This window comes from Uloborus diversus, chromosome 1 (assembly GCF_026930045.1).
Source record: "Uloborus diversus isolate 005 chromosome 1, Udiv.v.3.1, whole genome shotgun sequence".
Classification (NCBI taxonomy): Eukaryota; Metazoa; Arthropoda; class Arachnida; order Araneae; family Uloboridae; genus Uloborus; species Uloborus diversus.
Window position 1 is genome coordinate 134,437,994 of NC_072731.1, and position 15,226 is coordinate 134,453,219.

Here is a 15,226-nt window from a genome sequence, read left to right on the forward strand (position 1 = left end):
TGAAATTCAAACTAATTAAAAATGGCACATCGACATTGAGTGAAGTTAAATCTAATGCAATTATGTGGTCACAGCAGGTAACGTGTAAATCGACATACAAAACAGTAATATGGAATCCACATCCTTTTTTTTAAATTTTTTTGTTCAGCCAATGAAGTGTTACTCATGAAAATGAGCTGCTTAATAAAGTTAAACTTAACTTTAATCTATTGCCTGCAAAGAATCAAGCTCTCTATTTAGATGAATGTTGAAAATAATTTCTTCTGTAGCTGTTAATTAAATTTTTGAAACACTTTTAGTTTCTTTTGTAAGGATTTTAAAAATCTTCAAAGATCTAGGTACTGAAAAAGTCTTTGAAGCTTGAGGAACTTTTATATATTTGTTTATTCCTTTTTTTTTTCAAAATTTTACTTGTCTGTGCAATAGGGACCTATTAAATCAAGTACTAGTCGACCCGTGCGGAACTCCGCACTGTGCTTCGGATCTTTTTATAAGGCATTTCGCTCTTTAAAAATTTCAAAGGAAGAACATTATGAAGAAGAACCGAAAAAAAGTAAGCGCAGAAAAGAAAGCATGTAATTTAAAGACATCAGTAAAAAAAAACTCGTTAAATACAACGTTGTGATAATTTGATCATTGCTCACCTTTTGGTTGTACGTATTTTCAATGCAAGAATAAATATCATTAAAAGTGTGGCTGAGTGACTCGTGAAAAAGAAGTAATTTTGCATGTGAAAAAACAGGTTGTGGCAAATACAGTCCTGCCCATGTGAGCATCTGACGGGAAAAAAAGAAACAATAAAGACATATTTATTAGCACAGATTCAAACTGGCGACATTCTCCTTAACTGCACGGCACCAAAACAAATCTAGCAATTGCGCCTTCCTTTTCTAATGCTATTCATTGAAAGAATGCGTAATAAAAAACAGCAAAAAAGCTTTTGCCGGAAAAAAATAATATTCTGACCCCTATTTTTTGTCATTAGCCAGCATGATACGATTTAAAATTATTCGTAAAACATGGAATTTGATTAAAGAATGAGGAAGGTCTCACATAGCGATTGAAACAAACATTCTAGAGAAGTAATAAATTCGATTGAAAATAGTGTTTTTTTTTTCCATATTGAACAATTTCCCACAGCAGGCTGCTTTAACCATTACAGCTTAAATGCCCGCACACGTTTTTCTTTTAATCGAAGCACTTAAAATTCATAACCAAAACCAGTTGAACTGCGTCCATTTTTTAAGTGTAATTTTTTGAGCGCAGAAAAAAATGTTTTTTTTTTTCAGCAGAAAGCATAGGAGTAGAAAATGATTTCTTACTAATGAAGTTAATAATTTTAGTGGTTTACTAGTCGACCCGTGTGGAACTCCGCACTGTGCTTAGAGTCGTTCCACAAGGCATTTCGCTCTTTAAAAATTTCAAAGGAAGCACATAATGAAGAAGAACCGAATAAAGTAAACGGAAAAAAGTAAGCGCACAATAGAAGGCATAAAATTTGAAGACATCAGTAACAAAACCTCATTAAATACAACGTTGTGATAATTTGATCATCGCTCACCTTTTGGTTGTACGTATTTTCAATGCAAACATAAATATCATTAAAAGTGTAGCTGAGTAGTGACTCGTGAAAAAGCAGTAATTGTGCATGTGAAAAAAAAAAAGGTTATGGCAAATCCAGTCCTGCCCATGTGAGCATCTGACGGGAAAAAAAGAAACGTTAAAGAGATATTTATTGGCACGGATTCGAGTTGGCACCATTCTGATTAACAGCTCGACACCATAACAAACCTAGCAATTGCGCCTTCCTTTTCGAATGCTATTCATTGAAGGAATGCGTAGTAAAAAAACAGCAAAAAAGTTTTTGCCGAAAAAAATAAGATCATGCGTCTTATGTTTTGTCATTAGCTAGCATGATACGATTTAAAATTATTCGTAAAGCATGGAACTTGATTAAAGAATGACGAAGATCTCACGCAGCGATTGAAACAAACATTCTAGAGAAGTAATAAATTAAATTGAAAGTAAGTGTTTATATTTTTGAATATCGAACTACTTCACATAGCAGGCTGCTTTAACCGTTACGGCTTAAATGCCCGCACAAGTTTCTCTTTTAATCGAACACTTAAAATTCAAAACCAAAACCAGTTGAACTGAGTCCTTTTTTTAAGTGTCATTTTTCGAACGTAGAGAAAATGTATTTTTTTTACTGCAGAAAGCAGAGGAGTAGAAAATTTCTTACTAATGAAGTTGATAATAATTTTAATGTTTTATATCGTATTCGCGCGAATAAAAAATTAAAGGTTTATTGGGTGAAACTCGTAGTTTCAATTTGGCATAGTATTTTTTCATTTGAACAAAAAGTCGAACACTGCTATTAGAAAAATATACATTTCAGCATGAATGAAAATGTTTTTCTGCACAAAAAGGATTCCCTTGAGGTAAATCTAATACTTTTTTATGCTTACATTATGTTTAATGATCTGGACGGAGTCAAAGCTTTAAAAAAAAGAAAGAACACCCTTCGATTAACAGTCAACTTATCTGAATGATAACTGTAGCCTGCCTAAAGGAGTCGAAACACCAAGTAGCATTCCCATTGCATTTATTTTATTACGTGTGTTAGCTGTTGTATGTTAAGAGTACATGTAACACGTAATATTAATATAAATTTCCTGTTATGTCGGACAGCCCGAGCTTGCCCGAAGATCATTTAGTATATGGCCGAATGCTCTACCGAAAAAACTTATCAGTTTAACCAAACAACTAAGTCCAGTGCTTTTAAGTTTTATTTTTAAAAAAAAGGAAAAAAGAAAAGCACACACACATGTTAATTTTATTTTTTTTTCTTGCCAAAAGCGACGTAAAAAAATGGAAAATTGAGTTAGAACTTTGCTTTAAAAAAAAAAAAATCTGCTTAAGAACTTCAGGCTGCATCTAGGTTTTGCAACAGCAAGGGGCGCTTCCGAAAACTTGATTTATCAATTGTAAGTCTATTTTTCTTCATTAGCCGGCCTGATAAGTTTTAAAGTGAGAGGGAAACGATATATAAGATAAGATATTAAAGAGAAATGTTTTTATTTTTAAAAATTTTTACAATTTGTTACCGCAGACTGCTTGAACCGTTATGACTTAGATGGCAGCACGTGGTCATCATTTAACAGCACGGTTAAAATACAAAATAATTTGAACTAAGCTCTTTTTTAAGCGTAGCTTTATGAATGTAGTAAAAATGTGTTATGCTATTTGTTTTTTACAAAAAGAAGAAAAAAATGTAATTTACCCTTCAAATTGAGGTATTAATTTTTTTATTTGTACAAAGAGTCAAAAACTCAATAGAAGATTCTATATTTCAATACACGATTTATTATTTTTTTCTGAACAAAAAACAATTCCATTGTAGTCGGAAATCTTAAACCTGATACTTATATTTTCGCTTACAATATGCTTTGATTTTCTTACTGGAGCCAAAGCTTTAAAAATAAACAAAAAAAAAAAAAGCCGTACAATTCAGCACCATGTTTTCATAACAGCAAGGAGCGTTTCCTTCTCATTTATTCTGTTCCCTCATTTTTGTTATGTATTTTATTAAGTGTTTATGTAGCGCGCAATACTTCTTTAATTTTTTTGATGCAGATTGTCCGGACGTGGGCCCGAACACGCATTTTCCTGGTTACCAGACGAATGCTCTGCCGATCAAGCTATTCAGCTCTGTCAGTCATAATGCAAGTTAAAGTTATAAATTTAACCAAAAACCTCATTCTGGTTCTTTAGAACAGGTGTTTTTGGCAGAAAAAAAAAACAATTTTTAGACCGTGGGTCTATTTTTCGTCAGTAGCCTGCACGATAAGCTTTCAAATAAGGTGTAAATCAAAGAAATCGATCAAGAATTGAGGAAGATCTCGCGTAGAAACCAAAAACAGGCTACAGAAGTAATATATAAGGATATCGTATTCGCGCGAATAAAAAAATTAAAGGTTTGCTGGGTGAAACTCGTAGTTTTAATTTGGCGTAGTATTTTTTCATTCATACAAAAGGTTGAAGACTGTTATTAGAAACATCTACATTTCAGCATACAATGAAAATGTTTTTCTGCACAAAAAGGATTTCCTTGACGAAAATCTTTTTTATGCTTACATTATGCTGAGTGGCCTTGATGAAGTCAAAAGCATAAAAAAAAGGAAGAACACCCTTGATTAACAGTCAACTTATCCGAATGATAACTGTAGCCTGCATAAATGAGTCGAAACACCGAGTAGCATTCCCATTGCATTTATTTTATTCCGTGTGTTATCTGCTGCATGTTATGAGTACATGTAATGTGTAATATTAATCAAAATTTGCTATTATGTCGGACAGCTCGAGCTTGGACGAAGTTCAGATAGTTTATAGCCGAACGCTCTACCGAAAAAAACTTGTCAATTTAACCTAACAACTAAGTCCAGTGCTTTTAAGCTTTTTAAAAAAGAAAAGAAAAAGAAAACACACACATACACGCACACACAGGTTATTTTTTTTCCTGCCGAAAGCGACGTAAAAAATTGGAAAATTGTATTAGAACTTTGCTTTAAAAAAAAAAAAATCTGTATAAGAACTTCAGGCAGCATCAAGGTTTTGAAACAGTAAGAGGTGTTTCCAAAAATTTGGTTTTTTGACCGTAAGTATATTTTTAGTCATTAGCCAGCCTGATAAGTTTTAAAATGAGAGGGGAATAATATATAGGATAAGATATTAAAGCGAAATGTTTTTTATTTTTGAAATTTTTTACAATTTGTTACCACAGGTTGCTTGAACCGTTATAACTTAGATGGCAGCACGTGTTCATCATTTAACAGCACGGTCAAAATACAAAATAATTTGAACTAAGCTCTTTTTTAAGCGTAGCTTTTCAAATGTTGTAAAAATGTGATAGGCTATTTGTTTTTTAAAAAAAGAAGAAAAAAAAGTAGTTTACCCTTCAAATTGAGGTAGCAATTTTTTTATTTGTACAAAGAGTCAAAAACTCATTAGAAGAATCTAGATTTCAATATACGATTTATTATATTTTTCTGAACAAAAAATTCCATTGTAGTCTGAAATCTTAAACCTGATACTTATATTTTTGCTTACATTATGCTTTAAATTTCTTACTGGAGCCAAAACTTTAAAAACAAACAAAAAAAAGTCTTGCAATTTAGAAGTAATTTAGCACAATGTTAGATCAAGTTTTCATAACAGCAAGGAGCGTTTCCTTATCATGTATTCTATTCCCTCATATTTGTTATTCACTTTATTAAGTGTTCATGCAATGCACGATATTTCCCTATTTTTTGATGCAGATTGTCCGGACGTGGGCCCGAACACACATTCTCCTGGTTACCAGTCGAACGCTCTGCCGATCAAGCTATTCAGCTCTGTCGGTCATTGTGCAAGTTAAAGTTATAAATTTAACCGAAAACCTCATTCTGGTTCTTTAAAACAGGTTTTTTGGCAGAAAAAAACATTTTTAGACTGTGGGTCTATTTTTCGTCAGTAGCCAGCACGATAAGCTTTAAAATAAGGTGTAAATCAAAGAAATCGATCAAGAATTGAGGAAAATCTCGGGTAGAAACCAAAAACAGGCTACAGAAATAATATACAAGGATTGAAAGTAAAATTTCAGTTATTGATGCAATATGAGAAAATTTAAACAGGGTCTAAGTTTGGTTCTTTCTGTATGTGTGAATAACTTATCAATGAAATGGTTTGTAATTTATAGTCATGACTTGCTAAGGTATAAAAACTTTTATTCCTTCTATGTAAATCTTCTATTCATGCGATTTTTAAAACTTTAATTTCATTTTCAAATTTTTCTGTGGAAGAAATGTTGCCCCCCAAAACTTTGCTTTTCAAGTCAGCTAATAAACTCCAAAAAAATTATTTTTTTCTTTTTTACCAAAGTAAAAGAGAACCTCACGTCTTACATTAGCATCTCCCCCCTTCCCCCGTTTATTTATTTATTAATTTGCAATAATTAGAAGCTGCTTATTAATATGTTTTTTGAAATGGTTTTTTTTCCTCTCTTTACCTTTGTTTGTAATAAATACACAAAAGACATTTTTAAAGTGGAATCCTTCAGTTCTTTGTGTCATGTAATGCTATAAATAAAAAAAAAGATAAATGTTTGCAACAACTGCTAAGAAACAATGTCTGGTAGTTAATATTTTTTCCACTTAAGAAATTCTGGCATGGAAAAATACCACACTAAACACATATCATGATCGATAAAGTAGAACATGATCAAATTTAGCCTATTAACTTTTAACAAATAACCACAGAACTAAATTAAGATTGTAGTTAGGTATGTATTATGATAAATCATACCTTACTAAAAGTATTTTTTGTACACTTTTTTTAATTTACAATATTGCTACCAAATTGGGTTTTAAAAATTATTCATGTACTTTTTTGCTTCAAATGTTTTGTATTTGCTTCCAACGGTGTAGTGACAGTGTACAAAATTTAAAATTTGATTATAAAACTGTTGATTCACCTGATACAAAACTGAGATTTCTGATACAAAACTTTTTAACTATACAAAACTGTTCTAACTGATACAAAATTGGCATTTTTGCTGATACAAAGTGGTTACGAAAATGAATTTTTGATTTTACACCCCTGAATATGTGATAGGGTGCAATATTGAGAAAAAAGATGTGAAATAGAATGAAGTAAGTTCCTTTTTCTTCAGAAGAGGAGGAATGAAGAAGTGAAAGGGAAGATGACATAGGTGCTGCCTGTATGATTGCGCTGGGTCATTTTCAAATGATCTACGGTGAAAAGTGTGTTTAGAGTCAAAAATGCCTCAAATCAGCTCACATACACTGCTAATCCAAAAAATATCATTTGTTTGAAGTGCAAAAATTTATTTATGAAGTGCAAACAGTTGTTTTCTAGTATTGTTTTTGTGGTTCTCCAAAATAGGAAACATACCCATGTAAACAAACCTTTATTTTTACTGAAAAACTTTAGATGCAAAATTTAAAAGATCATTAAAAAGGTTAAATTGTAAAATTCATTTAAAATTTAAAAATGTGCTTGTTAACCTCTGTTGAAAGTATATGAATCTGCCACTATTTTAGGCAATACACAAGCAAATAGACCTGTAGAAAAGCCTCCAAGAACTGCAGAAAGTATAGCTGAAAGAAGAGAAGAAAGAAGACAGAAGATATTGATGAAATATGGCTATACATCTCCTCCAACTCCTTTTACAACTGTAACAGTACGTTGTTATGATATATACTCTTAAAAGACATGTGTTGCACTAAAAGTGATTTGCTGTGTATGAAAGGAAGAAGGCTTATTTATTTTTTCCTCGTTTCAATTTAACTTGCATAGAATTTTATTTAAAATTACTTTCGGTACAAAAAAAAAAAAAAAAAAAAAAAAAAAAAATGTTGGGATGAATTACATATTCAATTTTAAATGAAAAATGTGTTTAAAAATGTACATAAATGAAAATTATTGTAGCTGAAATTATAACAAGACAACTTCTTTCCTTTTATTAGTGTTATTATAGGAATATATCCTCTTTTTTTAGGGTTATTTTGGGACATATCCCCTTCTGAAACTTATTTTTCTTGTTTTGTCCATAGAAAAGGAATAAAATATATATCATATCCCTTCTAAAAAATTTTTTTTTGGCTGTGCCACTGTTTAGGATGCATCTATTTTCACCTTTTTCAGTTTACTTTTTATTCATAAAAGTCATTAAATAGTCTTTTAATGGCTTAATCTTTAAGAACACAGACAGTTTGAAGCAACATAAGAACACGGGTGGCATACTCCATACGCCAGCATTTTTTAAAGCAAAAATATTCATTTTTAGAGATTTTCCTATTTAATACAATGTTTAGTAATGAAATAGAAGCAGCAAAGATCTAATTGAAGGAAGAAACACACTACCAAACGGGACGACCTTGAGGGTCACAGATTTAAAAAAAAAATCCCAGATATAGGTCAATTCCCCTAGGTATGAGCCCAGGTAAAGCGGTTTAACTGCATAGACCTTTGTTCGACTGCAACGGGGATCCAAAGTTGATAATTTGGACCCAGAACTTCAATAGAGTTTCGGTTAGAATTACCATTTTTACCATATTGTGTTGCAGTATGAGCCCTTTGCATGCACTTACCTTTTAATTAGATACATTGAATAGTAATTTTTAATAAGTGGTTCTCAAATTTAAATTGAATACTACTTTTAATTTCAATAATTTGAATGCCAAAATAACATAGTTACAGGATAATTATCGCTTGCAAATGAAACTAATGATTTGCATTGTATATTAATTCTCTGCTAGTAAAAAGTACTTATTGTTTGTTAATGAAAACAGACTTTAACTCGATATTTATCTTCTGTTATCAATGATATTCCACAATGATATCTTACTAATGGAAGGAGAAAAGTTTTATTTTATCGCACATGGTACATAAAAAATAAAAAATACAAGATTGTTTCGACTTTTCAAGTAACTTAAATAATGCCTATAAAAAACAGGGGTTCTCCTTTCTACTCATTTAACTAACAAAAGATGCCAAACGTGTTGGGATGTTGAACATAGGGTCGAAGTCTGAAATTCCAATGGGAACTCCACTTCACAAGTCTGGGGCCGAACCATGGGCAAAACTTGCAACTTTGAACCCTCGTTGCAGCCACACTAGGACCTATGCAGTCAAACCGCTTTACCTGGGTTCATATCTAGTGGGAATGGAACTATATCTAGAACTTTGTCCAAATCTGTGACCCTCAAGGTCATGTGTTTGATTTGATTGTTGGTTGATATGATCACAATATGGTAAAAAATGATAACATTTAATTTGTAAATTTCACAAATATAAAATTTAAAAAAATGTGTATATATGTGTACAGTGGAGTCTCGACTTAAGCGAAGGATGCGTTCCAAGACCCCCTCGTTAGTCGAAATTTCGCGTTGTGGAAAAGGATATGTGTAAAATTTTTTATAAACTTACCCAATTATTTTACACGCTTGTAAACATCACCTAAAACTGTTGAAACCCATTTCTTAACTATAGATTACTCTTTCTTACATAAAAAAACCGAGTTATTTGTATTCAAAAACAAAAACAAAATGTTTTATTCAACATAAAATAATGCTACTATGCCCAAAATCAATGATCAATGAAAAGGAAAGACATAAAATAAACCTGTACAATATGCAGTAAGAAAAATAAATGCACTATTCACAGGAAAAAAAATTTAGTAGCCAATAATAAAGCCGATACTTACACTCAGCGATTCACTTCCGAAAATTTTCGTGTTGCAGGCGAGAAATTCCTGTTAGGTCTAAAATTCTTTACTGCAGAAAAAATCGCATTATAGCCATTTCGCATAAATCGGATCGTGTTGTAGCGGGAGTCGACTGTAAATGATATTTTAGCCATTGAGAGGTTGAGACAACTCGTTGGCACTTGTTGAACAATTAATTGCAGCTCTTACAATTGTATTTTGTTATTTTATATGCTTTTTGGATACATAATTGGAACATTCACGAGTGGTTTCTAGTGAAAATAATCAAAAAGAACTAGAGAAAAAGGCAACTTTCGACTTAAAATACAAGTATATCACTGAATTGATTTTGGAAAAAGTATGAATAATTGTCACGTGTTGGTGAAGAGACTATTCTGAAATTTACAGCTGCTTCCTCCCTTGAGTGGCGTACTCGGGACGCCGTCCATGTTCTTGAAGATTAAAGCTGTTGATAAGAATCATTATGATCAAAGCACTGACTAAACATTTCAACTATTTTTTCATTAGTAAAAATTATGATGAATGCATACTTAAACTCAATAAAAAGAATAGTGATTTGTGTGGCTCAAAAGTAAATAAATAAATTAAGATTAAAAAAAAGAATTAACTTGAGAAAGCATCGTATCTGCATAGTTGATGTTTGAAATTTGTTTCGTGAACTCCCCTTTAAATGATTCACAAGCCATTAATGGAGATGACTATTTTGCAAACACAATTATTTATAAAAAAAAATTGGCAAAACTTTATTCATGAAGAAGCCTCTGTTTCTGAATTAATCAGTATTTCTGTTTTTTCCTCATGCAGGACTGTTGTGTAGTTGAAAATGCATGCTTTTAGATATATAAAATATGTTTAAAACTATTAATTCAAGTTTTACTTAAAATATGTTCCAGAAACATTTTACAGGTCTATATTTTATTTATCACCGTAAAGTTGTAGTTTTTACTGTGATATGTTTATTTACAATTTAAATGTTATCATTTTAAACTGTAAACAACTGATGAAACAGCAAAATAATGGTCCCCCCCCCCCCCCCCCGAGTACAAAAGTTTGAAGAAATCAAAAAGTTTTAACTTTTCCAAATAGTTAGTAAAAGTAACTTTATTACTTTACTTGTTCAAGATTTTTATTTATCTCTTTATTATATATTTTTTTATTTTTTATTAGTCTTCTAGCAGCTTTACCTCGCCAACAACTTCTCAAGCCCAAGCTTCTACTAGTACAGAAAACACTGCACTGACTGAAAATTCCAATCCCCCACCTGAAAACAGCCGTACTTGGAGATCTGTTGCTAAAAAAATAAAGTACAATCATTATTTTATGTTATTTCGTTTAATTATTCTTTATGAAAAAAATAAATGTTAGAGTATGAATACAATATGAGTATGAATTCATATTCCAATAATTAGGATTTTATAATATGGTAAAAGGAAAAGAAAAAAGATTCCTCTTTCATTTCTTATTTTAATAACTGATCTAATGTGCATTTAAATAAACCACTTTGTTTTTAAACTATTAAATAATTGTCAATTCTGATGTAATGTATCGATCAACTAAACTACACTCATGTCCATAAATGAAGGATAATTAAGAATCACACAGAAATTGAACTCTAAAATAAAAATTTCACCTGTAGAATTATCATACACATCTTGAAGAAGAATATGCAAATTACAGGAAACCACAAGATGGCGCGGATAGTGTCACAATGTTGAGGTTGTAAGAGAGGTGTGTATAAGAAATGGTGGCAAAGAAGTAAAACTGTTCACAAGCACTTCGAAAGCCTTTCAGTGCAATAACCGCATAGTTATGGCACAAAGGAAGCATGATTTTTTACGTGGTAGAATTATCGGGTGACTGGAATGCAGACGTACCCAGCTGAAAGTATCTGAGGAACTTGGTATTGCCCAGAGTATCATCTCCAGGCTTTGGCAACGATTCCAAGACAATGGTAATGTGAGTAGATGTTACAGCACAGGTCACCCTGAGTTACAACCCCGAATGAGGACCGGTTTTGGCAGTTACTCCCAAAAGAAACAGACGGAGCACAGCATCAGAACTGTCTCATCTTCGACTAACGGTACGACAGTTTCAAGGCAGACACCTGTGGACAGACGCTAGGGCACATTCGGTCTATATGCTCGTAGACCTGTCAGATGTGTTTCACTTACCGTAACTCACTGTCGCCTGTGCTTAGCCTAGAGTAGAGAGCATGCATTCTGGACACTGCAACAGTGTCTTGTGTAATGTTTTCGGACAAGTCCAAGTTTAGTTTACAGTCTGATTCTCACCGGACTTTCATATGGAGACCAAGAGAACACCATTGAACGACACCGTTACGGTGATGCAAGATGGCTCGTTTGGGAAGGAACTATTCTTGATTCCAGTACTGACTTGCATGTTCAGAGTAACAATGACAGGCCACATCTGTAGGATGTCAGTCTGGAACAATATGCACGTTTATTTCGGGGCACCATGGGTGATGAATTTCTGTTTATGGATGACAAGACCCATCCTCACTGTGCAAACATTGTAGATGAATGCCTTCAGTCAGAGGATATCACCCGTATGGATTGGCCAGCATACTCACCGGACTCGAATCCAATAGAGCATGTGCTGGACATGCTTGGCGGAAGAATTGCAACCCGTCAACCCCCTTCCACATGTCTACCAGAACTTCAGAGAGCAATTGCTTGATAAGTGGTGTAATATTCCCCAAGATCACATTGATAATTGGATACTCAGTATGCCTAGGCGTTGTACGGTCTGTATTGCATCGTCCGGAAGACATACTCTGTATTAATCATCATACCAACCATGTTATACTGGTTTTTTGTAAATAGGTTACTTTTTGAAATTTGCCTCAGGGAGTAAAAATCACTATTTTTATTAATTATGTCAAACATATAGCATCTTTTTTGCTCTTTACATTTTGTTTAATAAATAGACTTTACAAATAAGTCATTTGTTTTGCTTCTGTCTCTTTCTTTGCCTAAACTTCATTATCCTTAATTTATGGACATGAGTGTATATCAGTGATTACAATAACATTATGTTGAAGGATGGTTCTCTCAAATCTTTAGAATGAAACAAGCACTTATTCATAGAGCACAAACATCAATCACAAAACCAAACACTGAAAGTGCAGAGTTACTTTTTCGTGAGAGATTGACATTCAAGATTGAGGTGCTTGGAATTATGTTTTTTCTAATATTATTTTTGGTGTTTTGAATCAATCTCTGCAAGGGTTCCCTGATATATATCAGTCGATATACATATACCATGATATATATATGCGATATAAATATGATATTTTGGTATTTTCGATTTTATTTTTTCAACTACGGAATTTTCAATTAAAAAATTAATAGTATTGTTCATTTATTATTAAAAATAACCAAAAAGGTATGCACTATATATTTTTGATGAATTAGTACATCATTGATATAGCAAAGAAATATAATATTCTTTTTTTATTTTACACTAGTGGTACCCGCACAGCTTTGCCCGTAACAGAAAATTAAAACGTCTTTTGGTTTGCCTGTATATTTACAAATGTTGTATGGGGAATTTTCTCGCCAATTGGCTTGTGCCCATGTTACAGTTCCACGTTATGATAATTTCGTGATTTACTCGTCCATCTTATGATAATTTTGTTCTTAAAATTGGAATAGAAAAAGAACCACATCAAATTTTTGAAAAATCGCTTCGAGGTGCACACCCCCATGCTATAAACTAACTTTGTGCCAAATTTAATAAAAATCGGCCCAACAATCTAGGTGCTATGCGAGTCACAGAAATCCTGAGAGACAGAGAGACTTTCAGCTTTATTATTAATAAAGATTCATAAAATTATTATTAATGTAGCAAGTTTAATTCTTATTGAAAGTGCCCAGTTAAATGTTAAAAATTGGTCAAACAAAGAAAAAATGTCTTATGACTGTGCACCGACTAATGCATATTTTTTATTTCCGAATCATATAGCTGTGTAAAACTAGCTAACAGAAGAAAAATGAGTAAAACAGCTATGCTAAATTAACTCCAATTAAAATTGTAAAAAAATGTTTAATGAAATATTACATATAAATAATGAAAGAAACCTTAATTTTTAGACCACATACTGTAATAAAATAAGAAAAAATAGTGATTTGAGGATGCATTTACTATTGTGAAGACTTTAGTTTGTGTTGATTGAAAATATCAGATATATATACCAGGATGTGCAATATATATATCAAAGTGTCGGATGTTTCCAAACCCTGCTCTCTGCTACATTTGAACTACCTATATTATTTAGAATTTGTATCTGAAGTTTACTGTAACCTTTTAAATTTTACTTGAAATAATTTTTGGTTTTTGTTATTTTGGAGAAAATACTGCTTTTTTCCCGTTGGAGACTTAAAATTACTTTTTTGAGTGCTAACCAAATACTTTTTTTTAATTAGTTTTCCTTATAAACATTGAAATTATTTTTGCATGCTAAGTCCTGCTCTTAAAACTTTATCTGTAGCATTTTGGTAACTGTTAAACATGAATCAGGAAAACTCTTTTTGGGGGCTCTAAAATAATTGTTAATTAATACTTTGGTTGCAATATAAGTAGTTTTATTAGTAACAGAATTCTGTTCAAATTTAGTTCATCAAAAACACTTTTTGGAAAATCAAATTATTTGTAATTATTGACCATTTATTTGCTTTGTTGGAGTATTCCTTAAGATAAAATATTGCCTTTTTAAAATAATTTTAAAGTATTGTCTTATGCAAACAAGACATTTATGCAAGTCAAAAATGTTCTTCAGTTTCTACTATTTTATTGAAAAATAACGGTAGTATTAGTGTAAGACAGAATAATGTTGCATTTCTTTTTTTAAATGCAGCAATACTTTGTTTATTTCTAATTTAAGTTTCTTTAATTGTTTTTCATGCCAACATCTAATATTTTGATTAAAATTTTAGAGCGGCATTCTCAAAACATTGAAGTTCATCTGGTTTGGGTGAAATGATGATTGCATTCATTGTTCTTGGTAAGTTTTTCTTTTTATATATGGTTTACTTTAATAAGCCATGTTTCTAAAGCTATATTGAGGATTCGTTCCGTTTTGCTGGATGCAGAATTTGTTTATTTCCACTAAGCTAAATTTTGTTCAGTTGAATTATTTGAGAACCCATATTGTTTCTTTTGACATTTGGGAAATGCATTTTAAGTGTCTAATGTTTGAAAAGGAATGTCTCTTGATCAGGTCACATTTGGACAATGTGAATACCTTTTCTTAGCATAAGGGCTGCACTGTGGAAAAAGTACCATCTACTCCTTTAAAAGATCTTCTAGGCAATGTAATGTTATAATATGATAAGAGCTGCACTGTGGAAAAAGTACCATCTACTCCTTTAAAAGATCTTCTAGGCAATGTAATGTTATAATATGATAAGAGCTGCACTGTGGAAAAAGTACCATCTACTCCTTTAAAAGATCTTCTAGGCAATGTAATGTTATAATATGCTAAATTCAATTACTTATTTTGCCCTAAAGGTGTTCACATTCAAAATTTACAAACTTGTTTCTTTTAGAGGACTTGTTGTTCAAAAATGACGTAATGATTTAAAAGCTAGCTATACAGCTATTGATTTTTATCATTACGTTTTAAGATAAATGTTGTCAATTTAGAAAAGAAAAGAAAATTTTCCCACTTTATCAAATACCCTGCTTAGTTGAATAATATTTCTTGGAACCATTGGTATAATGCATAATAGTCTAATATGCATTATACCAATGCATTCTAGTCTACTAAACATCTAAGGGAGTTAAATGAGAGCATTGTACAAATTATATTCACAGGGTTCGTACGGGTCATGGAAATCCTGGAAAGTCATGGAAAAAGAATTAGCAAATTTCAGGCCTGGAAAAGTCATGGAAAATTCAAATTTTCTTTCCAAGTCATGG

General features: G+C 31.8%; 1 protein-coding gene across 1 annotated transcript in view; it reads left to right on the top strand.

The window, feature by feature from the left end:
• The window catches only part of LOC129235190 (ankyrin repeat domain-containing protein 13B-like), a 41,899-nt gene extending 30,180 nt beyond the window's left edge, over positions 1–11,719 (top strand). The window contains exons 13-15 of the mRNA XM_054868888.1: positions 7,101–7,240; positions 10,454–10,590; positions 11,566–11,719. Of these exons, the coding sequence (XP_054724863.1) occupies positions 7,101–7,240; positions 10,454–10,590; positions 11,566–11,719 (431 nt within the window). The remainder of the gene's footprint in view (positions 1–7,100; positions 7,241–10,453; positions 10,591–11,565) is intronic.
• The last annotated feature ends 3,507 nt before the right edge of the window (positions 11,720–15,226 follow it).